This window comes from Schistocerca serialis, chromosome 1, assembly GCF_023864345.2.
Source record: "Schistocerca serialis cubense isolate TAMUIC-IGC-003099 chromosome 1, iqSchSeri2.2, whole genome shotgun sequence".
Taxonomy (NCBI): domain Eukaryota; kingdom Metazoa; phylum Arthropoda; class Insecta; order Orthoptera; family Acrididae; genus Schistocerca; species Schistocerca serialis.
The window spans coordinates 1,052,792,114-1,052,818,218 of record NC_064638.1 but is presented as its reverse complement, the minus strand read 5'-3'; the positions used below and the strand labels follow the sequence as shown (position 1 = coordinate 1,052,818,218).

General features: G+C 40.9%; 2 protein-coding genes across 4 annotated transcripts in view; one reads left to right on the top strand and one right to left on the bottom strand.

Annotated features, from left to right (window-relative positions):
* The window catches only part of LOC126415281 (3-hydroxyisobutyryl-CoA hydrolase, mitochondrial), a 39,281-nt gene extending 28,099 nt beyond the window's left edge, over nt 1-11,182 (bottom strand). The window contains exon 1 of one of the 3 annotated variants that reach the window (XM_050083421.1): nt 11,045-11,182. In XM_050083421.1, the coding sequence (XP_049939378.1) occupies nt 11,045-11,047 (3 nt within the window). In that variant the 5' untranslated portion in view covers nt 11,048-11,182. Of the gene's footprint in view, nt 1-10,361; nt 10,501-11,044 lie in introns of those variants that run through there. The other 2 variants (XM_050083419.1, XM_050083420.1) reach the window with 2 other exon arrangements.
* Nucleotides 11,183-11,198: 16 nt separating this feature from the next.
* Nucleotides 11,199-26,105, top strand: part of LOC126415317 (mediator of RNA polymerase II transcription subunit 4) — a 78,732-nt gene continuing 63,825 nt past the window's right edge. Inside the window, exons 1-2 of the mRNA XM_050083422.1 lie at nt 11,199-11,412; nt 11,532-11,766. Of these exons, the coding sequence (XP_049939379.1) occupies nt 11,342-11,412; nt 11,532-11,766 (306 nt within the window). The 5' untranslated portion in view covers nt 11,199-11,341. The remainder of the gene's footprint in view (nt 11,413-11,531; nt 11,767-26,105) is intronic.

The following is a 26,105-nucleotide window of genomic DNA, read 5'->3' as shown; positions in this document are numbered from 1 at the left end:
TGGAGGAGGGTTGGCCGCTCACAAGTCTCCTCATTCACGATGACCCTGTAATAGGTGGCGGTGGCGGCTGCAGCAGCAGCAGCAGGAGGAAAAGAAGCAGAAGGAGAACACAGCTGTGGCACGCATCAGGTTGGCTGCCTCTCATTAAGTCAGCTAGCCACCGTTGACCAGCGTGTTGTGGTTTCACTTAAAACGGACGGTCTTTCTCTCTGGTTATGGTGACACGGACAGAATGGCAGCACGACAGAATGCATTCTTGAGCCCTGTAAGCCCATCTATTTAAGAGGTACACCTATAACATAGCAGCTCTGGCTGTATGAGCACATTTGTCACCACTTTCCAGAACCATCACGGTCCTTAGCCTTGCTGTGATAATTCTGGGTCACTGAGCTTGGTTTGTTCTGCCTACGTTTGATTTTGTAGTGGCGCTCGAGTGGTGCAGTCACATATTGTTACCTCACAGTGCCTTTTTCAGCAGCACAGCAGTGCTTGCATTTCTGTCTTCCCTGTTCCAAGGTCTGCTGCATTGGTGGTGTGTCTTGTTGACATAGTGACTGACATCACCCCAGCAGTAAACTATACTCTGCTCTTGGCTCACCAGATGGAACTTTACAAACTAAATTTTAAGCCTACTCAGTACAATTATTCTGCTGTGGAACACTACTCCCCTACTTCAAAAAAATCGTCCTGAATTTTATCTCTGTTTGTCCTCTAAACTATTTCTTAGATCTACTTACATAATTGTACATGATGCAAAAGTTTGTTGCTCTCTGAAGCTGACTTACATGGATCACCTCCTTACTACACATTATCATTCTAAAGTTTGAGTCTCCTTTTTTCAGTTATGTTCCATCATGCTTATTTCCATTCCTTACAAGTTAAATTAATTTACAGTTCTATTTTTCTAAGTTGCTCAGTTTATGATAGTTAACCACTTGACAGTTATCTGATAGGTCAGTAAATCTGGAGGATTATACTTCTATGCCCAAGACAAAATTAGAGTATGTAAACTGCAATCACATGGCATAACTAGTGGTCATAACACTTATGGTTACCACATCTCAGAGTTGGTTCTCGTGATATTGCTGAATATGTTGCAACAATTGCCCAAAAGATGCTATCAGTGTGTCCAAGAAATTTACGAGATCAGGATTCAGGGTGTCGTTAGGTAAGTTAGATTTTGTGTTGGCAGAGCCTCAAACAGTTTCTCTGGCCAATACAATGCAGAGGGAATGAACTGGAGTACAATCTTACCTGTGGGAGCGTAACTGGTAGCAAGAACTTTTTCCTGCAAGTTGTGCCTTTCATCAAAACACTATTATCACGTAACTCTAATTTTACAATGTCCTGAGGTTTCCTTTCCTTATAGTAGTCCATAATTATAGTTTCTAGTGCAAAAACTGAGTATATCCAATGTTCCCCTATCTTTTGAAAATTTGGCCTTGGTGCCAATATTTCTGTCTGACATTCCACTGTCTTTGTTCTCTTCAGAAACAGTTGCATCTTGCATGTCTGTGCATCAGTCTACACTTCTCTGGCTCAAAAAATGGTGATGTCCTCCTTCAAACGTTCTCGGAGGTTCCTTAGTGACATAAAAGCACGAGCTTCTCCGTGCTCAGAAATAAGGAACACCTCTCGTATCTTTACTAGAACCTATTTCCCCATCACTGTCCATCTTTTTGGATATGGGTGAACCATGTCACATCAATACTGCATGTACATTCAGATCTCTGGTAGCTGAGCTAACTTTGCTTGGTCTGTATTTACATCCACGTGCGATGTGTGGTAAAACATTGCTGAGTTTTCCTCCAATACTTTTGCGATTTGTCATAGTTCTGCAAGGAATTCTTTCTCTGCTAGTTGCAACCCTGTCAAGAATTGTTATGGCTTCAGTAATACCAAACTCAACTGTTTGTTTACTGCATGGTAGACTGCTTGCTGTAGTGACCTCACTTCAATTCTTGCATCATTGAGACAATCTGCTAATGCTTGTAAGAGTGACTGTTGCTAATTTGCTGTTCAGCGAACTCAATTGTTTTTGTATTTCTCCCAAATCACTGTTTACTGTTTTTCACTGTATCTGGGTGTATTGGGCTAACGCCATGTACCATCTTGGTGTTGTTTGTAACATCTCACTCTAAGTTCAACAACTGAATCGTATGACACCCTACTATAGCTTTGGTAGTGCCTGTCAAAGTTTGAACCCGCCCAAACATGTTATTCAGCTCCTGGATATCTTCCTTGTCTGCTGTTCCAAATAAGTTTTTAATATTTTCTTTCCTGCGTCCAACCACCCTCTCATCCTATGAACTACCTTCTGTGGTACAATGTGAGTGATTTGTGTCAGACTCTTAGTTTGCAATATGACAACCTCAATTCCTCGTATTCACCCTGCGCCTCAGTGAGGATTTTATTAAAATTGTTTTTGTAGGGAGTCCACAGCCTAGCTGTATTTTACAATGAAAACATAGTCCAAGTAAGCTGTAACCTGTTTTGTTATCTGTGCAATTAGCCAATTTCAGCTGAGGGTCACTTTAGAGCACATTTTTTAAGCTTTACCCTTCACTTTGCATGAAGCTTAAAACATGTGCTTGAAAGTGACTAACATTTGAAACTGGCTAATTGCACAAATAATAAACAGACTACAGCATACTTGGACCATGTTTTCTATTTTTGAAGTTTGTTATCCTGCACTTCCTCATGCAGCTGTATGAACACTTCCTGCGATCTATAGACATCATTCCCTATCTCCCACATATCAATGCCCATTAGTGACTCGACAGCAACACACATGATTGTCAAGAAAATAACACCTCTGCCTCCAATGGTAGAATGTTAACTGCAAGCATCACTCCTGCATTCATATTGTGAAGCAACATTAGGATTACCACAACCCATCAGGTTGCTCCTAGTGATTCACCACCTACGAAAAGGAACATCCATCATCTCCTCCCTTCTTCAAGAACACCTAAGCAATAGTAATAATAGTAATAGTAGTAATAATAATAATAATAATAATAATGAAAAAGAAAAGAAATAATATGTGCCAATTACAGACCTATAACAACCTACAACACAACTTTGAATACATTTGACAAGAATAAAACAACTTTTAGACATAACACAGCTAAACTTAAATGCTAAAATTTGTCACATGACAATACATAGGGTATGCTACGCATATCCTGCTTGTGTACTGGTATACGCTTCCGAACCTCTCTAGCCACTTTTGTGCACCCTGACTCTGTCCTCTTGACTTGTGCCAAAGAATCCACCATTTAACTAAAGGTTTTAACTCTACTCACATGGGAAATAGACATTTTAGTTGGAAACTGCATTTATGTTTTACATAGTGACTAGAAACAGTCAGGAGTCATCACCGGGTGCCCTCAGTGTGTGGCCAGTGAAGGAGGAAACTGTTTTATATGGCAAGTTACATAGAGCAATTTGTGTGTGAATGTATTCATTAGAGAACTACTGAATGAGGTAGGGCAGCTGTTGGGAGGATGGAGCTCTCCCGTCCAGCCAACCCGATTTCAGTTTTCGGTGGTTTTCCTGGATTCTAAGGCAAATGTCAGGATGCTTTAATCAAGGCCATGGCTGACCAACTGTCCTATTCTCAAAGCATGTTACGTACACTGTCTTATTTTGGCCCATTGACTGGCATTGTATTACCTTGATAATTCCTACATCATTGTGAGATGATCACTGAATGAATAAATAAATAAATTAAAAATAAAATAAATGTTTACTGGAGAAGTCATCTCTATGATTTGATAATGATTCTGATACTTAATCAAAAATATTGTCATCTTTCCCTTCGGTATGCTGGGGTTTGTGACCAATATCTACTGATCCATTCGATACTGCAATAATTTTGCATGCTGTGTTGACTGTTTCTGTCACTCCAAAGCTTTAGTATAGACTTTCTTTTCTTTCTGCCATACTTCCCATATTCTTTTAGCAAATTTCTTAATTAGTTAATTGTCCAGTCCTAACTACGGAACCATGACATCAAAAGGTGACAGCATTTTTCTACTGTAACACCCCCCCTCCCCCCCCCTGCAAGGGGAAATACCTGTACAGATATGAACTTAAAGAGCTAAATATGCAAACTATGTATTGCAAATGTATATCCCAGTCTGTATGACTGTTGTTCACATAATAGCTCAACAATTTAGAAATGATATTATGTAAGTGCTCCATGCTCAATTAGTCTGTGGATAGAACGAGCTTGTTCATAATATCCAGATATGAAGTAATGTCAGACCTGTTTCATCAAGTCTGATACAAAATAATTTGGGTCAATAGAAGCGTCGGATTCCACCTGTCTGCTTTGACCCATGTGTTGTGGTGTGTGCCTTCATTATGGTGCAGGGTTTATGAGTTGGTTGTGTTTGTAGATGTTGTCTTGTTGTGTTTAATCATGCCATCTGGTAGTGGTGGTGGGGGGGGGGGGGAGGGGGGGGGGGAGACGGTGTGTGTGTGTGTGTGTGTGTGTGTGTGTGTGTGTGTGTGTGTGTGTGTGTGTGTGTGTGTGTGTGTGTGTGTTCACTGTTTTGCGTATTTATGATGTATTCATTGCGTTTTAATTCATGTTGGAATGTTTGATTTTTGGGTTTTTGAGGTGTTGCGGTTTTGATTTTATTTTTTGTAGTTGAAGGTGTTGGTGATTTGGTACTGTCAACTACGGCTGCCCTATGTAGGTCAAGGGAAATGTTCATTTTCGTAGTTTCAGTTGTAGGTGTTGGTGTTTTGGTAGTGTCAGCTGTGGTTGACCTATAGAGGCCAAGAGAATGCCCAATTACAATTTTCATACATGTAAGTGTTGTTTTTGTGGTATCAACAGTTATGGTTGAGCTATATAGGTCAAGGGAAGTGTCCGATTCCTATATATTTTGTTGGTGTAACAGAATGTTGTAATTTTTTCCCCCATTTTGTTTGTTTTCGGATCTTGGTGTGTGTGTGTGTGTGTGTGTGTGTGTGTGTGTGTGTGTGTGTGTGTGTTTTTACTGTTATATTTAGCATGTCCCCACCCTAAAACCCCAATTTCCCGCAGTTGTCCCGTTAATTTGACTGTTTTTGGAGGGAGATGTTAATGTCTTATTTATGTGTATTTTTGGGTTTGTTGACGTGTGTATGTAGTGACGTCATGGCACCAGATTGGAGACGCTTAGAATGGCCATTTCCATCATACTGCTGATGTCATGGGTCAAAGACGGGTGGAATGGGACACTTCTCTAATCCCCAAAATATGTGTCCTGATCTGTAACTACGGTATTAGGTAGTCAAAATTTTAGATCCAGCTGTTCCCTATTGTACTAGCTTGCTGATCAGGAATTGCCACCATTGTTAAGAGCCTTGAAAAATTAGCTATGAATGTCATTTCATATTTATTTCCAGCAGGTGTCTTATTACAATGTCCTTAAACATCAAGTTCAGTCATCAAAAAACGCTTAAATACTTCTGGTAGCATTTGCAATGGGGTTTTTTGAAGACTAAGATCAGCTCTTTGTGCACAAGACATACAGTCTTATGTATTGCTTGACATCACATTTCCTTGTTTGCTGCCAGAATCTTTCCATTACACTGACTGTCTGTTTGGCGTCGTCCACAACCTGTCAACACATGGTCATCCACCTGCTGAGCACTTTGAACTTCCTCGAACATTGTTGGAACAACTATGCATGGTTCGCATTTCATCGTTCTGCAGAGCAAGCTCACTTGTATCGTAAACTGTGGTTTGACCTACATGCCTGACAGTCTTTGTTGGCCACTTGTGCTCTCTGCAGGTGTGTTGAACATTTTCCTAAAATGTTTATAACTGCAACTTTCCCACTTTGCGTACCTGCATTTGTGTGCTTCTTGTCCTGTTTGTATTCTACCTCAAAATAAAACTTGCTGCATTCTGAGCGCCCATCTTGTTAACCTACTAGACATGTCTTTTAGTTCCAACAACAATTTTAATGAAGCGTAGTTTGTGACAACTTCCATCCATACAAGAAGCATCGAAAGTACACTATCCCACGTATTATCACCAACACCACCTTTTCCAGAATGGAATAGCTGTGCTCCACTTCGTTCAACTGCCTCAACACATATGCTACTCGATCTCCTTACCCATCGATGTTCTAGCTCAAAATACAACCAAGCCCCCCCCCCCCCCCCCCCCCCCCAATTGTTCGTGTCACGGGAGAGGTTAAATTCCTCCTAAAAATCAGGAAAGACTATTAGCAAATCAGAAATTAATACTGCCTTCAATGCCTGAAACGCTGCTTGGCATTCTGCTGACCAGTGGAATTTCATGCCCTTTGTCAACAATCATTCAAGGGTTTAGAAAATAAACAATTTTTCAAGCCTTCAGTTGCAAAGTAATTTTTACTCATTTACCTAGGATTCGATTCCAGTAATGGAATCTTCTTCAGAACAAAAAAATAAATTATTTTGAGAGCCAAACACTGGCCAGTCACAGTTTAAAAATTAAAACAATAAAGCCGCATAATCATAAGATTATGTCTGTCAAGATTAAAACCATTAAGGCGAACGTAGACGGTCGGCGTAGCTCAGTCTACGTTCGCCTTAATGGTTTTAATCTTGACACACACAATCTTATGATTATGCGGCTTTATTGTTTTAATTTTTAAACTGTGACTGGCCAGTGTTTGGCTCTCAAAATAATTTATTTTTTTGTTCTGAAGAAGATTCCATTACTGGAATCGAAACCTAGATAAACGAGTAAAAATTACCTTGCAACTGAAGGCTGAAAAAATTGTTTATTTTCTATACATATAAGGTTGCTGACGCGCTGCATTATGTTAAAGATTCAAGGGTTTCTACAATCTCTGCAAAATCCTTTATGAATTTGCAATAATAATTGCACTAACCCATGAATGGCTGTAGTTTTGTTCTTTGTGGTGATGTAAAGTTTCGGATTGCCTCTGTTAGGCAAGTATTGGTTTCAACATTTTTCCTGCTAATCACATGCTTCAGATAATTTACATGCATCTGCACAAAAAGGGACTCATCTATACTAAGCATCAGTTGTGGAGATCACAGCCTGTTGAATACTCTTTTGTGCGATTCACATGCTCTGGTAAATCCTTTGAGAATATGATATCATGCAAATATACTATGACAGTTTTCAGCTTCAACTCACTTATAACCTCATCCAAATGGTATCTACACTGATAATGTCCTCATGGGACCATGACAGTAATCTTGGTTCTATCCTCAAAGACTACCTCCAGCTGGTGGTAACCACTTCTGAAATCCATTGTTGTAATGTACTGGTAGGTATCCTCCTAGGTTATCTAATGTTTCTGTATTATTAGGAACCACATATGCAACCGTCACGGTCTTTGCATTTAGGTAGCCGTAATTGCTACAGAATCTGTACTTTCTGATAACATCTGTTGACCTTTTGGCACAATGAAAACATCTGGGCGCCATAGGCTGTCAACGCACTCAATAATACCTTGTATGCCAGCTGCTGACCTATAAATTCCTCTATTACAGATTGAAGGTGCCTGGCTATGTGGTATGGCTTCCTACGAAATGGCACACTGTTACCTGTAGGTATGTGGTGTTGGGTACTGATGTTACTGGTAAAGGACCCTACATTTGAAATAAACCCACAAACGGCAGTAATAAAACTTTCATTACCTGCTAATCACTGTCTTCCAGTGACCCACTTTTACTTTTAAAACTGCAGGACTGATGGTTGGTTTGCTGCTCTGGCCATCAAATGATCTACCAATACGTTCCTCATCTCATACTTCTAATGTGGCAACCAGTAGGCCCTTTGGCAGCCTAATCATGCCCATGCTGAACTTAACCAGGCTTACAGGAGCCATAAATTCCAGATTAATATAACTTGCACACACTACAGTTCTACACACAAAGCAATGTATTCCATCCAATTCTTCATTTTCCCTAACATTTCCTTCAAACAGTCACAAATCCGCAGGCTCTTGTGCTTTAACAAATGACACCTTAAAGGTGCTACTGCTGTCTCTGTAAATTGACATGGCCCAAAACAAAAACACTCCACATACCTTCAATGACAAGAAAGTTACTCATCACAACAAACTGTGAGTAACCACAACAAATTGTGCTGGTATGCTAAACAGAGCTGTAGATTTACATTCACTGCCACTGTAGTCTTGAGGTGCAGACAATTCTGACACCGATGTTGCAGCTTGAGTGCTGCCATTGTCTTCTGATCAGGACGTCGAGAGAACATTGAGGGTAAGTGGTCCAGTGCATACCATGTGGCATCCATGATAAAGCGATGTAAAACCATTCATTGGCCGAGCTGAGTTTACAAAGTTATAACTGATTTCAGAGCCGAAGTTGGCAGTGAGGACATGGGCCATGAAGGAGTGAGGATGCCTTATGAGCAAGTTGTGCCAGCACTGCCACAGATTAGTGCCATAGCTGCATGCTGTGCTAGTGACAGTAGCGGAGTGAGGAAGGGGCTGCCCACCCAGACATGCTGTGACGACCCAGTGCAGCTACCACCTAGGTGCTCTCAATGACAGCCTGTTGTGCCCTCAGGCGTATATTGCCAACTGTCATCCAGGATTCCAGTTCTCGTGAATGTTAGGCACCAGTCACCTACCACTGATTGACCAAGACTGCAGCAGATGCTCGCAAGTCAGCCAGGAGGCTGCGCGGATGCACCTCATTTCACTGGTACAAATATGGCTGCTTGCAGAGCATCCATGATGACTCAGTAGTGGAGGAGGGCTGGCCACTTACCAATCTTCTCACCTGCGATGACCCATAAGGCTGCAACAGCAGACCACAGCTGCGGAAATTATCATGTTGCTGCCTCTTGATGCTGAAGTCAGCAAGCATGTAGCAAGCTGGCCATCATCGATCAGTATTACGTTGTTTCACTTAAACTCAATAGACTGTCTTTCTCCCTGTGGTTCTAGAGACATGGACAGAACGGCAGCACAACTGAATGCGTTCTTGAGCTCTGTAAGTCTGTCTATTTAATGGGTTGACCTGTGGACCTATGACATAGTGGCTCTGGATGTACGAGTGCTGTTGTCTTTAATTATCAGACCCATCAGTGCTCCTTGCAGTGCTGTGGTAATTTCAGTAATGATCCCAGGTTGCTGAGCTCGATTGTTTTTGCCTATGATCGATTTTGTAGCAGCATTTGGGAGGCGAAGTTACAGTGTTTTCTCACAGTACCTTGTTAAGTAGCACAGCAGTGCTTGTATTACTGTCTACCCCATTCTGAGGTATGTTGCATTGGTGGTAAGCCTTGTTGACAAACGACTGGCACTCTAGCCCAGTGCTAACCTACTCTGTTCAAAGCTCCCTGGTAGAACTTTGGTTAAAGTTTAAGCCTGCACAACAATATTTTTCTGCTGTGCAATAATAATACGGAGGACTCAACGGTTTCACCAAGCCAACTAAAAGTTTTTAAACTGTCAATCCTCTGTTGCTAGGAATATAATGTTAACTACTGTAAGGCTATGTAGGAACGTAATTTCAGTTACGATTAATATTTTGTTCTAAATGTCTTATTTCAGTTGAAAATGCAGAACTTCAAGTGAAAGAGAGTTGTTGACACACTACAGACTTTATTGCTTTTAAACGTTTATCATCAAGGTACACTATCTAGGATCACACTCTTTTCCACCGAGTTCATAACATGTAAGATGACATCAATGAACACTGCTGCTGAAGGAGGTTCATAATAAACTGCTGTGATGCACATACCGCAAAACTGATGCACACATATCTAACCTCAAAGGATTGCTATAGGGTGGCACTAAAAGGTCAATTTTTATCAAATTCTTCGTCATTACAAACAAATGAAACATTTTATTTGCAACAAGGCATAAAACGACAAAAAAATGGGGAAAAAGGTTTATGGACTCTTGTGAAACCTAATTTGTGGCGAGAGCTAGCTAGGTCTGCAAACAAATCTGCAATCCTACTGCTCCCAAACAGTTTTTTAGAAGGGTAATACGAACTTCTTAAAATTGAATTTTACGTGAGCTGTACACGTGCCGCTTTCTACTGTCATGTTTATGGTTTTGTTGGGTGCTTTGCTATCACAAAGGCTGCTTCGTTCAACCGCACAAATTCCTATCTTAAAAAATATGAACAACACCGCGCTCTGTAAGATCATCTCCAATTTATTTTATAGGCTACCGACTCCGGCGATATAATACGCAGTCATCGGGCCCTAAACCACAAAACAGGGGTATCTGTGTGAAACGTTTCTTCGTGGCTGGGAATGCACGTAATTTTGAGGCCTTACTTCGTGTAACACTGTGCACAGTACACTGTTCTAATTATTAGGTTTGATTAGTGCACACTCTTTTAGGTAAACTTGCCTGCATAAATCTGTTATGTGGTCACGGACATTTTAACTACTCCGTTATCGGCTTATCCACATTCAGAGACTTTCATATTGTTATCCAACACATTACATAAGAAACAGTTTGTGGAATATCGGTATGTGGTACCCTTGTTTTCACACTTACTCAGATACTACTATTTAATGACAAATATACTCTCTTGCATATACAGTTTGTGCCTTTTTTTATATAACTCTCGTTGGTAATATTGCTGGTAATTTGGTTGTTTAGGGACTGATGATGGCATATTACATCGCCAAAACCGTGGCTTAAAAAATAAACTGGACGTGACGGTGTTCCTATTACATTACCATACCATACCATATCATACCACTCCACCCCCCTTTAGAAAAAACGTAGTATCAGCTGCTGTTCGCCCATTCAGCAAAGGACAAGTGGATGCGTCCAAGTCCTCCTGTTGACAGATGGATAGCGAACATCGAATTTCTGCCACATCATGCCATCAACACCACACACAGAAATGAATGAGGGGCAAGGTTTACTGAAACGTTTATACAAGCGGTATCTCAACTTTCAGTTTATCTGATATTCGTTCCAAACACAAAATTTCGCAAACAACTGCCGCAGCAAAACGCATAAGTACTGTTGCCGCTCAGAAAGCATTTCACAGTTGTGCAACCAACACAAAAAAACCTCACCATATTCGCTCTTCGTTGCCACTACACGTCAGTATACTTTCCAATTGCAACTTCTCACGTGTACTTCGAACTCAACTGCTCATACTCGAGTCGTTGTTTGGTAGGTGTTGGCGTCAATCTCCCCACCACCAGCTTGCTACGCCAAAGATCTTCATCTGCGTAGGACGCGCAGAAAGTGCATCTTGAAAGACGACAGACGCATTGTGCAAATTGCAGTGTTGTTGATGTTGTGATGGTAGTGCGGTGTTATGAGGTTGAGGGTGTTGATGTTAGAGTGGCATAAAAACGTTAGCAGTCATGACTGCCTGTAATATTAGCACAGGAGAAAGTTTACTTGCTTTAATCGATGACGTAGAAATCATAGCAAAGTATGTAACACAGTAGTGTATAAATTATTATCGAGAACTGCCCTTAATAACGATCAGATTGTTAATTTTTTAATCAAGATAATTTTGTGTAGTAGACCTCATAATTTGTTCATTTCAAGGGAGCTAATCGAAAATACAATAGTCCAGAAACACCAGAAGCTGTCAAATTCAGAACATGCACAAATTACGGAATTGTTGTTGGCAAAGGACAAGCAGCTCAAGGAGACGCTCAAATTGGCAGCAGAACAAGCAAAAATTAATCAAAGAATGGAAGCCCTGAAAGCAGAAGTGGAAAGACAAGATCAGTACATTCAGAACTTGCAGAGACAACTGAAAGAAGCTGAACAGATTTTAGTGAGTAACAATGAATAGCCCTTCATAGATTTTATTCTTTGTTGTAGAGTTACAATCTTGAAATTTCCTCGGATTTCAGACAGCTTTTTGTATTGCTGTTTTTGTTGGTCGTCAACTGAGGACCTTCTAACTTGACTACGATTAATTAATTGCCTGGAACCAACTGACAGCACCAGTTCCACTTTTTCAATCACAACGACCGGTTTCAGCCACAAACATTTTCAAGAGATCGTCATTGGAGCGTCGTGAGAGTACACGGCACAGATTAATTAATGTACGCCACTTTGCTTCTCTATTTGCCCTGGCTTATTTAACTCACTGTGCTTACTAATGCCATCGTTTTGACAATTTTTTGTTATGAATGTGGAATATTTTAAAAGGTCATAATATTTTCATTTTATGTTTTATTAGTAGTAGTAGTATGGCTTACATGGCCACATTAAATTCTTGTTTAAGGACATCATAAATGAATTGTTAAACGTATTGAAAAATTCGCACTATAAGCAAACATACAAAAATTTTATAACTGAAGATACAGGTCTTAACCAGCCCACACATGTTAGTGTCACCAAAGGCAGTTTGCTGGGTTCCCCAAGAAATTTTGATAATAAAAACTCTATAGTTAGGTTTTGAGCAGTTTGCACAGCAACCCTACAGTCACACATTGGAATGTCCTTGAACTCCCATTCATACAGATTCCCAAACTTTCCCTGCCATGTATGGGCTTCATGCACGGTTATCCACAATTTCCTGTGAATACCAAATCCATTCACATATTTAGTATGATCAGTAATGTGGCGAGAATACGCTGAAGCAAAATTCTGCCAAACATCTTTCCATTCTTGGTACACATCATATATGAAAGGTACATCTTCATTTAAAAGGTAGCAACAAACTTGTTATGACACATGTAAATGTTCAGTATACTAATGTACATATGATGATTCTTGGGCTATTGTAGCCATGAATCATCATATATTATTTTACAACACTTATTTACAGCATTTATTCAATTGGATGGATAAACAATCTACTCACCAAGCGGTGGCAGAACACATACATAAAATATTGTTGTGGTTGGCAAACTTTCGGAGCCAGTGGCTCCTTCTTCAGGCAGAATGGTTGAAGGGGAAGGAAGAAGGGTGAAGGCAAAGGACTGGAAAGGTCTAGGAAAAGAGGTATATTTTGGGAAAGTCACCCAGAACCACTCATCAGGGGAGACCTACTGTCTGTATGATAAGTACTACTCACAATTCTCCAACTAAATTGTTAATGTTTGCCAGATCTGATGCAGGGAGATTGTATGTCCTTCCAGTTGGTGTCACTGTATCCACTCTTGTCATAATGTCACATTTTCTGATGATGCAAGTGTCTGGTTTGGCAGGAAACAAATGACTGAGATGGTCCATGTGGATACAAGAAGTTGACCTTTACTTCACCTGGTTCTTCACATGTTCGTAAGACATATGCAACCCACCCAATGACTGCCATTCAAACAGGCAACAAATCCATGTATATTTGTTAACAGCATTTCATTCACCATAGCAATCACTGACTCTACTCTACTCACTAAAGAAGGCTGAATATGCAGAATATGTCTTAGTCTTTACTAAACCGTTGTTAGCAGGTATTGCACAGTGAAACTTATGGGTACCTGGAATCGTCCTTGCATTTTTGAAATATTTTCAGTTTGGCTATATCTTCATCATGATTGGAAACTGATGTATAATGGAAGACACATGAAGGAATATTTTCCTTGCACCACTCAGACAATTGTCATGATGTCAAGATACTATTTTTGTAAGGTCACTTGAGGCTGGGAAGCCTTGCTAATGTCTTTACAGTCCCTGCTACCCCATCGCAATTTTCTTTACCAAGCACTGTAGCAGAAAAATGCCATTCTGCTGTAACATCAAAATCTTCTCAATGGTAAGACACATTCATAAAGTTCTTTCGTGCTTTGTATTTGAAAACTGACATTTTAAGCAATTGATGAAATTTGTCTGGAAAGAATAAACACACACTGTATCATGCCGAAGGCAGTCAGATATTTCCACGTATGATACATGTTGTATTTCATTAGTGCCTGAGTCTCTGTAGTAAGCTGCAAATGGGTGAAATGTAGCCTGTGAATTATTCCAGTGGAATCCTTGTACCTCATCCTGAATGGTGAAGGAGTAATTTTCTGCAAAGTCACAAAGAACAAGAGACTCAAGACCTTCTTTAGTGATTTTACAGAAATGTGACTGCTGCTGGGAGATAAATGAATGTTTTTGTAACCTCAGTGCACACACCTCAATGAAATCATCTGTTGACTTCGTTATAGCCCTCTAGAACTACTCTACCTGTAGCTAACCATACAGATAATCAGTTAGTCTTGTCACACCTAGACAATAGGGACATGAACCTAAGAAACATGCTGGTAGTGCAGAATTACATGTAACAAATGCTACACAGTGCTTGTACGATGGTAATGTGTATTCTTCACTCTATGTTAGTGCTTTAAGTTTACAACCTTCAATCATTAACTTGAAATTCTGGTGCAGGACACACACACAAACACTGGCATTGGCAAGAACGCTGTGCTTTGGCCACAACTCACAAAATTTGGAGAACCCAATATCTATATATAGGTATTTATCTTTGAAATATGCACACAGTTCCTTAAGGTTGTGCAACACTAGCTGCTTTTGTTTATGTATTGTAATTACAATTTTCTTTCACAGACGCGAAGTCTTTTCATGAACAGTTTTCTCACATAATGTCTTACCTGGCTTTGGATTTGGTGTCACTAATATACCATGTTCTGCTACTAACTGTTTTGCTCTCTGTACCATGTAATCTGAAGCAGAAAATTCTTTCATAGTTTTCCTTATACTCCAACTCTTTGGAAGTGCAGTTACAATTTGTGTTTTGTCACACATACGGTCTGAATTGTGAAACTTATCTTTCAGCTGGGTGATAATTTCACTTTCTCTATTTACACTCTCTTCTTTTTCCAGTTTTGCTTTGGATACTTTTTCTCACTCAGAAGGCTTGTTTTCTTCACAGGAGATTCACCTAAATACTGAAGCCAGATCTGATGCTACTTCATCTTCACTTAAATCTTCTCCGGAAGTACCTGGAACAACTGAGGCAACACCTGCAGTGATTGTTGGGTTTTGCTGTATTGTTTTTTGTACATTTACTGCAAATTTTTCCACCGTACAATACATTAGGATATATGTTTATCATCCACTCCTGAACATTCCTTAAATTCTTCTGCACTCTTGCATGGCCTTCTTTCCTAAACGGATTGCAGCAATACAATTTTGACTTGAAATCCATTTTTTACTAAATATTACTTTATGAGACATTTACACTGCACTTTGTTAAACAAGCCACAGCCGTAAAACATATGAAACAAAATTTGCATAATATATAGAGATCAGTGGACTAATGATGACTGGTTGAAATAAGAGTCTATCTGATTGCCTGTTCACTAAAACAGGCTGGTAATGTTGATTGACTGAAATAAAAATCTCTCTGATTGGCTGTTCACAGGGAGAAATATTAAAGAACTTGTCTGAATAAAAGTAACTGCTATTGGCTGGTGTTATAGAAAAAACTGGATACATAGCTGCTTACTGCATGTTGATGGTGTACTTAAGTTGACAAAATAATTTCTTGTGTCTGATGCCTTTGGTGTGCTGTCTTGATATTTACCATATTTATAGTAACATACTGGATCAATTATTATTTTTTTTTTTCAAAAAAAATTGAAGATGAGGTGTTTGAGATATTCAAGGTCAATGACCTTTAGCATGAAAATTCTTAGAAACCTGCCATGTGGCATATCAATGTAAAGATCTATTCGTTAGCTTTCCAGTGGTACCATTTTAATTGCTGTAACTGAATTAGAACCAGAATTACATCATTTATGTTGTGAGATACACATGTAAATTTAGCACAAATTCCAAACTTTCCAGACCTGTAACTTTCTTCACAGTTGTAATACACATTTGCAATTTGGAATTTTTCCATATCTTATCTGGGTCATTGAATGCACCAAATTTGAAAAAAAAATTGAGAGGGTCAGGTTGAGAGGTGCGTTGAATTGACATGGAATGATCCATTTACAGTGATTGCATTACTGCACTGAATTTATACTGAAGTCAGGTAGTATGTAATAAATTACCAGAGAAGGAAAGTTGCTACTCACCATATAGCGGAGATGCTGAGTCGCAATAGGCACAATAAAAAAGATTCACACACACACACACACACACATTCACATTCACATAAACGCAACTTGCACACACATCTGCAGTCTCAGAGAGCTGAGACCACTCTGTGAACAGCAGCACCAGTGCATGATGGGAGTGGCGACTGGGTGGGGGTAAGGAGGAGGTGGGGAGGGATAATATGGTGGGAGTGACGGATAGTCAAGTGTTGTAGTTGAGACAGGGGCAGGAGAGAAGGTGCGGAGGGTGGAGGGGGTAAGTAGCAGAAAGGAGAGAAAATAAAAGGCTAGGTGTGGCGGTGGAGTGACGGCTGTGTAGTGCTGGAATGGGAACAGGGAGAGGGATGGATGGGTGAGGACAGTGACTAATGAAGGTTGACGCCAGGAGGGTTACGGGAATGTAGGATGTATTGCAGGGAAAGTTCCCACCTGCGCAATTCAGAAAAGCTAGTGTTGGTGGGAAGGATCCATATGGTACAGGCTGTGAAGCAGTCATTAAGATGAGGGATACCATGTTTGGCAGCATGTAAAGCAACATGGTGGTCCACTTGTTTCTTGGCCACAGTTTGTCGGTGGCTGTTCATGCTTGTTGGTTGTCATGCCTACATAGAATGCAGCACAGAGGTTGCAGCTTAGCTTGTAAATCACATGACTGGTTTCACAGGTAGCCCTGCCTTTGTTGGCATAGGTAATGTCAGTGACAGACTGGAATAGGTGGTGGTAGGAGGATGTATGGGGCAGATCTTGCATCTAGGTCTATTATAGGGGTATGAGCCACGAGGTAAGGGATTGGGAAAGGGGTTGTGTAAGGATGGATGAGTATATTGTGTAGGTTTGGTGGACGGCAGAATACATCTACATCTACAGCCATACTCCGCAAGCCACCTGACGGTGTGTGGCGGAGGGTACCTTGAGTACCTCTATTGGTTCTCTCTTCTATTCCAGTCTCGTATTGTTCGTGGAAAGAAGGATTGCCGGTATGCTTCTGTGTGGGCTGTAATCTCTCTGATTTTATCCTCATGGTCTCTTCGCGAGATATACATAGGAGGGAGCAATATACTGCTTGACTCTTCGGTGAAGGTATGTTCTCGAAACTTTAACAAAAGCCCGTACCAAGCTACTGAGCGTCTCTCCTGCAGAGTCTTCCACTGGAGTTTATCTATCATCTCCGTAACGCTTTCGCGATTACTAAATGATCCTGTAGCGAAGCGCGCTGCTCTCCGTTGGATCTTCTCTATCTCTTCTATCAACCCCATCTGGTACGGATCCCACACTGCTAAGCAGTATTCAAGCTGTGGCGAACAAGCGCACTGTAACCTACTTCCTTTGTTTTCGGATTGCATTTCCTTAGGATTCTTCCAATGAATCTCAGTCTGGCATCTGCTTTACCGACGATCAACTTTATATGATCATTCCATTTTAAATCACTCCTAATGCGTACTCCCAGATAATTTATGGAATTAACTGCTTCCAGTTGCTGACCTGCTATTTTGTAGCTAAATGATAAGGGATCTATCTTTCTATGTATTCGCAGCACATTACACTTGTCTACATTGAGATTCAATTGCCATTCCCTGCACCATGCGTCAATTCGCTGCAGATCCTCCTGCATTTCGGTACAACTTTCCATTGTTACAACCTCTCGATACACCACAGCATTATCTCCAAAAAGCCTCAGTGAACTTCCGATGCCATCCACAAGGTCATTTATGTATATTGTGAATAGCAACGGTCCTATGACAGTCCCCTGCGGCACACCTGAAATCACTCTTACTTCGGAAGACTTCTCTCCATTGAGAATGACATGCTGCGTTCTGTTATCTAGGAACTCTTCAATCCAATCACACAATTGGTCTGATGGTCCATATGCTCTTACTTTGTTCATTAAACGACTGTGGGGAACTGTGTCGAACGCCTTACGGAAGTCAAGAAACACAGCATCTACCTGTGAACCTGTGTCTATAGCCCTCTTGAGTCTCGTGGACGAATAGTGTGAGCTGGGTTTCACACGACCGTCTTTTTCGAAACCCATGCTGATTCATACAGAGTAGATTTCTAGTCTCCAGAAAAGTCATTATAGTCGAACATAATACGTGTTCCAAAATTCTACAACTGATCGACGTTAGAGATATAGATCTATAGTTCTGCACATCTGTTCAACGTCCCTTCTTGAAAATGGGGATGACCTGTGCCCTTTTCCAATCCTTTGGAATGCTACGCTCTTCTAGAGACCTACGGTACACCGCTGCAAGAAGGGGGGGCAAGTTCCTTCACGTACTCTGTGTAAAATCGACCTGGTATCCCATCAGGTCCAGCGGCCTTTCCTCTTTTGAGCGATTTTAATTGTATCTCTATCCCTCTGTCGTCTTTTTCAATATCTACCATTTTGTCATCTGTGCAACAATCAGGTAGAGAAGGAACTACAGTGCAGTCTTCCTCTGTGAAACAGCTTTGGAGAAAGACATTTAGTATTTTGGCCTTTAGTCTGTCATCCTCTGTTTCAGTACCATTTTGGTCACAGAGTGTCTGGACATTTTGTTTTTATCCACCTACCACTTTGACATAACACCAAAATTTCTTAGGATTTTCTGGCAAGTCAGTACATAGAACTTTACTTTCGAATTCATTGAACGCCTCTCGCATAGCCCTCCTCACACTACATTTCGCTTCGCGTAATTTTTGTTTCTCTGCAAGGCTTTAGCTATGTTTATGTTTGCTGTGAAGTTCCCTTTGCTTCCGCAGCAGTTTTCTAACTCAGTTGTTGTACCACAGTGGCTCTTTTCCATCTCTTACGATCTTGCTTGGCACATACTCATCTAACGCATGTTGGACGATGGTTTTGAACTTTGTCCACTGATCCTCAACACTATCTGTACTTGAGACAAAACTTTTGTGTTGAGCCGTCAGGTACTCAGTAATCTGCTTTTTGTCGCTTTTGCTAAACAGAAAAATCTTCCTACCTTTTTTAATATTTCTATTTACGGCCGAAGTCATCGATGCAGTAATCGCTTTATGATCGCTGATACCCTGTTCTGCGTTAACTGTTTCAAATAGTTTGGGTCTGTTTGTCACCAGAAGGTCTAATATGTTATCGCCACGAGTCGGTTCTCTGTTTAACTGCTCAAGGTAGTTTTCAGATAAAGCACTTAAAAAATTTCACTGGATTCTTTGTCCCTGCCACCCGTTATGAACTTTTGAGTCTCCCAGTCTATATCCGGCAAATTAAAATCTCCACCCAGAACTATAACATGGTGGGGAAATCTACTCGAAACATTTTCCAAATTATCCTTCAGGTGCTCAGCCACAACAGCTGCTGAGCCAGGGGGCCTATAGAGACATCCAATTACCATGTCTGAGCCTGCTTTAACTGTGACCTTCACCCAAATTATTTCACATTTCGGATCTCCGTCAATTGCCTTCGATACTATTGCACTTCTTATCGCTATAAACACACCTCCCTCTTCACTGTCCAGCCTGTCTCTGCGGTATACATTCCAATCTGAGTTTAGGATTTCATCACTGTTTGCTTCTGGTTTCAGCCAACTTTCTGTCCCTAGTACTATATGGGCGTTGTGACCGTTTATTAATGAGATCAGTTCTGGGACCTTTCTATAGACGCTCCTGCAGTTTACTTTTAGCACATTAATGTTGTTATTCCCTGTTGCATTTTGCCTACTCCTACCTTGCCGCATCTCAGGAGACGTCTTGTCGGGCCTAGGGAGGGAATTCTCTAACCTAAAAAACCCACATGTGCACTCCACACGTACTCTGCTAGCCTTGTAGCCGCTTCCGGCGTTTAGTGCACGGCTGACCTATTCAGGGGGACCCTACATTTCTCCACCCGATAGCGGAGGTCGAGAAATTTGCACCCCAGATCTCCGCAGAGTCGTCTGAGCGTCTGGTTTAAGCCTTCTACTCGGCTCCAAACCAGAGGACCGTGATCGGTTCTGGGAACGATACTACAAATAGTTAGCTCAGATTCCACCCCGCGAGAGAGGCTTTCTGCCTTCACCAATTCCGCCAACCGCCTGTACAAACTGAGGATGATCTCTGAACCCAGACGGCAGGAGTCATTGGTGCTGACATGAGCAACAATTTGCAGTCGGGTGCACCCAGTGCTCTCTGTCGCCACCGGCAGGGCCTCCTCCACATCTCGGATGAGACCCCCCAGCAAGCAGACAGAGTGAACACTGGCCTTCTTCCCTGACCTTTCCGCTATTTCCCTAAGGGGCTCCATCACCCGCCTAATGTTGGAGCTCCCAATAACTAATAAACCCCTCCCCCCGTGTGCCTGCTCGGACCTTGCTGAAGGAGCGGCCACATGTCCACTCACAGGCAGAGCGGGCGATGCCACACGGCCAGCCTCCACATTGACCCTCCGCCTCATGCGCCGCGAACGCCGCTGAACCCGCCACTCCCTTTGGGGAGAGGGTGGCGCAACCGCACCCGGTACCCGCGAAGATGTCTCGACAGTAGGGACAGTGGGTGAAGCATGTAGCACCTGGGGTGTACCATGCGACGCACCAGACTCCTCACTGCCGCTACACTCTGAGGCAGCAGCCTGAAGATGGCTGACCGCACCCATCAACACGCTCAGCTGTTCGCGAACAGTGGCCAGCCCCTCCTGCGTCCGTACACAGCAGTCACATATCCTGTCCATCCTAAGAAATCAATTTACTGTAGAGAGTTAATCAACTTTTAACTAGACTGCTAATTCACTAAAGGCAGCTGATTGTTGACTAAACTGTGGTTGCTAGACACTTCTTGTAGAAAACAATGAAAATAGCACTACCTGTCTCCGGACTGTATTGAAAACAAACACTAGGACTACTGGCACTATGGTTGACTAAAGGGACTCTCTCTGACTGTATTCAAAACAAACACAAATTCTATGGAACACTATTACTAGCACTCGACAATTAAAGCTTCCTAAAAGCAAAAACACACGGAAGAATAAGTGACAAGTAAGAAAAATACAGTTAATACTTAAATTAACTTAGCTCGCTGCACAGCAGACGGCAGTTACGACGACACCTATTATGGTAGGAGGGGTGGGAAGGATAGTGAGCAGAACATTTCTCATTTCGGGGAATGACGACAGGTAATCAAAACCCTGGCAGAGAATGTAATTCAGTTGCTCCAGTCCCAGATGGTACTGAGTTATGAGGGGAATGCTCCTCTGTGGCCAGACTGTGGGACTTTGGGAGGTGGTGGGAGACTGGAAAGATAAGGCACGGGAGACTTGTGTTTGTACAAGGATGGGAGGATAATTATGGCCATTGAAGGCTTCAGTGAGACCCTCAGTATATTTTTTGAGGGACTGCTCGTCACTGGAAATGCGACGACCAAGTGTAGCTAGGCTGTACGGAAGGGACTTCTTGGTATGAAATGGGTGGCAGCTGTCAAAGTGGAGGTATTGCTGGTGGTTAGTAGGTTTGATATGGACGGAGGTACTGATGAAGCCATCTCTGGGGTGAAGGTCAACATCTAGGAAAGTGGCTTGTCGGACCATATGAAACAAATGGGGGAGAAGTTGTTGAGGTTCTGGAGAAATGTGAATAAGGTGTCCTCACCTTCAATCCAGATAGCAAAGATGTCATCAATGAATCTGAACTAGGTGAGGGGTTTAGGATTCTGGGTTTTTGGGAAGGATTCCTCTAGATGGCCCATGAATAGGTTAGCATAGGATGGTGCCATGCGGGTGCCCATAGCTGTACCGCGGATTTGTTTGTAGGTAATGCCTTCAGAGGAGAAGTAATTGTGGGTGAGGATATAGTTGGTCATGGAGACTAGAAGGAGGTTGTTGGTTTGGAATCCATAGGGCATCTGGAAAGGTAGTGTTCGACAGCAGTAAGGCCATGGGCATTAGGAATGTTAGTGTACAGGGAGATGGCATCAATAGTGACGAGCAGGGCACCATGTGGTAAAGGGACAGGAACTGTGGAGAGTCGGTTGAGGAAATGGTTGTTATCTTTTATATAGGAGGTCGCCACTCCCATCATGCACTGGTGTTGCTGTTCGCAGTGTGGTCTCAGCTCTCTGAGACTGCAGATGTGTGTGCAAGTTGCATTTATGTGAGTGTGTGTGTATGTGTGTCTACTGCTGACAAAGGCCTTAATGGCCGAAAGTTTTAATTATGTGAATCTTTTTATTGTGCCTATCGCGACTCAGCATCTCCGCTATATGGTGAGTGGCAACTTTCCTTCTCTGGTATTGTTACATTCCATCCTGGATTTCCCATTGTTTGATTTGAGTATGTAATACATTGTATGATATAATAACCATTCCAAGACAAACTGGCAACCGTTTGGTCCTTTAGCAGACTAACCTTGTCCTTGTCAAAATTGTCCAAGCTCGCAGGAACCATAAATTCTCCATCTATATCTGTAACACACACTATGCTCCTACGTACCACACAGTGCAACTTATATAGCTCATCGTTCCAGGCCGATGGCTCTTCCATGCACAATTCCCTTGGTGAGTTGGTACCTACACTAACCTAGATCAATTTCCCTGTACCTACTGGTATGATATCGAATGAATTAACCTTTGATATACATGTATGAAGTTTAGCTGGTAACACCTTCATGACAGGCGCAGCTTGTGACATTGTGTCACTATCAGCTCTCTTCCATAGTGGAAACAAAGCTCCACCAAGCTCAATCATACGCATGATGCTTATTTAGAAAATCAAGTCCAAGAATTGTCCAGCACACCTCATCAAAGTGTGGCAACACCTCAGTATGCTCCTTAAATGTTTCAAACCCAGTGGTAGAAGTGAGCAATCTTGTCCCGATTGATTTCACGCCATTGTCATATACGCCGTGTTAACCTGTACTGTAGAGACTGAAGTCTCTTCCTACCCAATAGGCCCAGACTGAAACTGACAGATGTGCATATGTGTTTACCAAGAATTTGTTTCTTATGATTAACTGCAACACTCTAGCAACAATCTGTCTTTGCACAAGTCCTTGCTGTGTGCTCTTTTTTAAATGACCTGTGATGGTCAGATCAGGGCACCCCTGTTTGCTTTTAAAGCGTGCTTCTTTCTATTGCGGCTGTCCTGCTTTCCACATTTGCAGTCACATGCCCTATGCCCAATCTCATCACATTCAAAGCATTGTAGCTGATAGCATTGCTTCTTCATGTGGTCCGCTCATCCAAATCTGTTGCATTTGACCTCAGAGGAGAAGACACCCCGGCACTCCATTTCTCAGTTGCAATATTGATCTCCTCCAGCTGTGTTTCAGTTCTGATACCTGAGGAAAAATCGCTAGGATTTTCCGTCTTCACCTGTTTGACATATTCACTGTACTCCTAGCGAAAGCATCTAAGGCCTATTCTCTGCTTCCCACAAGAAGACTTTGTCCATCTCCGCATTGTGCATCAATTCGTAACTCTCTGGGTATAATTTAAGATTTTTGTCAGAGAACACCTCTACTGACTTACTGTGTTTCTGTGTTAATCCCATGAGCTGTTCCCTAAAATCATATTCTGAATGTACTGGCGAAAAGGAGGAAGTACTTTGAAGATGGTGCGTTTGCAAAGGCATGTCCACATGATTCCTTTTTCTTCACGTTCAATCGCAGACGCACGAGAAAAAAGAGAACGCATAAAAATTTGTGGAAAGAACGCATTTACCCAAGGACATTCTCTTGTCCTATACTGCCTTATTGCACAGGGAGTCTGCTATGGATCCCCTTTTTTGCTTGGGAGTTTGTGTTATGCACATTGTGATGAAAAGAGAGCAGAAAAAGAAAACTCAAAGGTGACTGTGGGTAAAAAAGTTTCTAAATAACAGAGGTACAACAAATACTAGGTGACAACAATGTTTTGTTTGCAAATTTTAGATTTGTTGCTTGAGAAAGTGCAGCAATAAGCCTGAACAGTAACATTTCAGTAGCTAGTAACTGGTGAATTATGTACTATTTTGATCTTTTTACTATCCATTTCAAAACAAAGCATTCCAGTGATCCCTGAAACTGAGAAATAATTGAGGGAGGTTCTTATCCATTATGTGATGGTTAATTAAGTTTCACCGTGTCATGTGTATTTTATTCTATGAAAAAGTTGTTTACACAACTTTAATAATGAAAGATTATGTGTAGATTAACACCCTTGGCCTCGACAAATTTGGGAATTTCGTTGACGCCAGAATTCCTTAGAATAGAGGTTGTGTTTTCCAATTTTGTATTTTTTGCATTATCAGTGTCCTTCTTTTCAGTTTCTAGTTTTTTTGAAGTGTTATACATGCCCTAGCCTTTATTTTGTTCAGATGTCAGGTTGCCCAGTTCTTGTGCTATTAAGTTGTCATTACATGAATATTCACACACACTTCTTACATACACTTTTCATGAATTTCTGGCTTGTTCTTCTCTCTTTTCCTTCTTCAAAATTTACAATATGTTACTGGAGACTCTTTATCTAACACTTGATGCTGAGGGTATCACTCCTCGAATTATTATTCAAACAATCTTTAGAAGCGGCATTTCATATGACTTCTCCATGTCTGTAGTCATCTATAAATTTAAGCATGCTTCCTTTGGAGTCAGCAGTCATTATTGCACACAAATTACCTCACTACTTAACGTAAACACACTACAAAATGAAACACACATGGTCCCCAGCCACCCGTCGTCTCCCTAAATAGTGCAAGAGATTCCCACCAAACCCAGGAAGCACTAAGCTTTTACACACAGCCTCCCATTTTGAGAAAATTGCCTATGCACAAATGTGCATACATAGTTGCGCAAAGTTGAACAGAAGAAAGACATCAAGTGATTCACTTGAAAAGAAGCATTTTGAGCTGCTGGTGAGTTGTTCTGAATTTCAAAAACAAGTCTGAAATAGTGGCTGCCATTGAATCCCCTCAACTTCCATTAAGAACAGTCATAAGAAGAGATTAAACAATATCTAATGATGTTTTTTCTAAGTGAAAAGAGACCTGGATGAGTATTGCTGTTTTTCATGCAATTGCTGGGTCCACTAATGCAAGAGGCACTGCTCAGTTGCTGTTTTCTGTAAGGATGATTTTTAATACATTTACTGTCAAAGAATAACCTTTGAAAGTGATTTATTTGGAAGATCATACAAGAGAAGAAGTTTTTTTCCCCGTGGAGCAACTCATCCTAACTGTGAAAATGCATATCCACAAGCTTGTAAGCATTACCACAGATGAAGCTCCAGCCTTAAGAGGTTCTAAAATGGTTTACACTAGGTTTTATCACTTACTGTGATAAACTAGATGCAGAATTTAACTGTATTCGACTTAATGCAGGTTGATAGCTTGTACAGATCTCCAGTAGGAGATGTAAATTTTTTGAAAGATTTGAGCTGCTTATGAGGAAAATTTTAAAATCTAAAACAAAAGTCATTATCTGTGGTTGTTCAACACTGAAATGATGATTGATTGATTGATTGATTGATTTCTTTATTAATCCATGTAACAATTTACATTGTGTGGATTTCGTCAGCAAAATCATATACAATACAATATACCTACATTTATACACATAAAATTAGTATTTACACACATTTTTGAGGTATCTTAAATTAGTTTTATATCCTTGTGTAATTTGTAATTTTCTTATAGTACTGTACAATTTTTGATTACATATCATAATTATTTCCTCATGTATTACAATGCAGGCTACTTTAATTACACTACATGTTTTAATTCAGATAGTCCGTTACTGCGTAATAACTTTTATTTAATAAAAAAAATTTTAGTTTTGTTTTGAACTGTCCGATTGTGTCAATATCTCTTATTTTTTGGGGTAATTTATTATATAATTTAACAGCATTGTACAACAAGCTCTGCTGAGTTTTAACTTTATTTTTCCTCTCTAGATGCAGATTGAATTGGTTTCTAGTTTCATAGCTGTGTACTAATGAATTTTTCATATAGCAGTCAATATTTTTTTTTACATACATAACACTTTGAAAAATGTATTCACAGGGGACAGTTAGGATTTCCAGCTTTTGGAAATGTTCAAGGCAGTGAGCCCTACTGCCACTCTTGGTTATTATACGAATTGCTCTTTTTTGTAATTTGAAAACTATTTGAATATTTTTACTGTTGACTCCCCAAAATATTATTCCATAGGTAATAACAGAG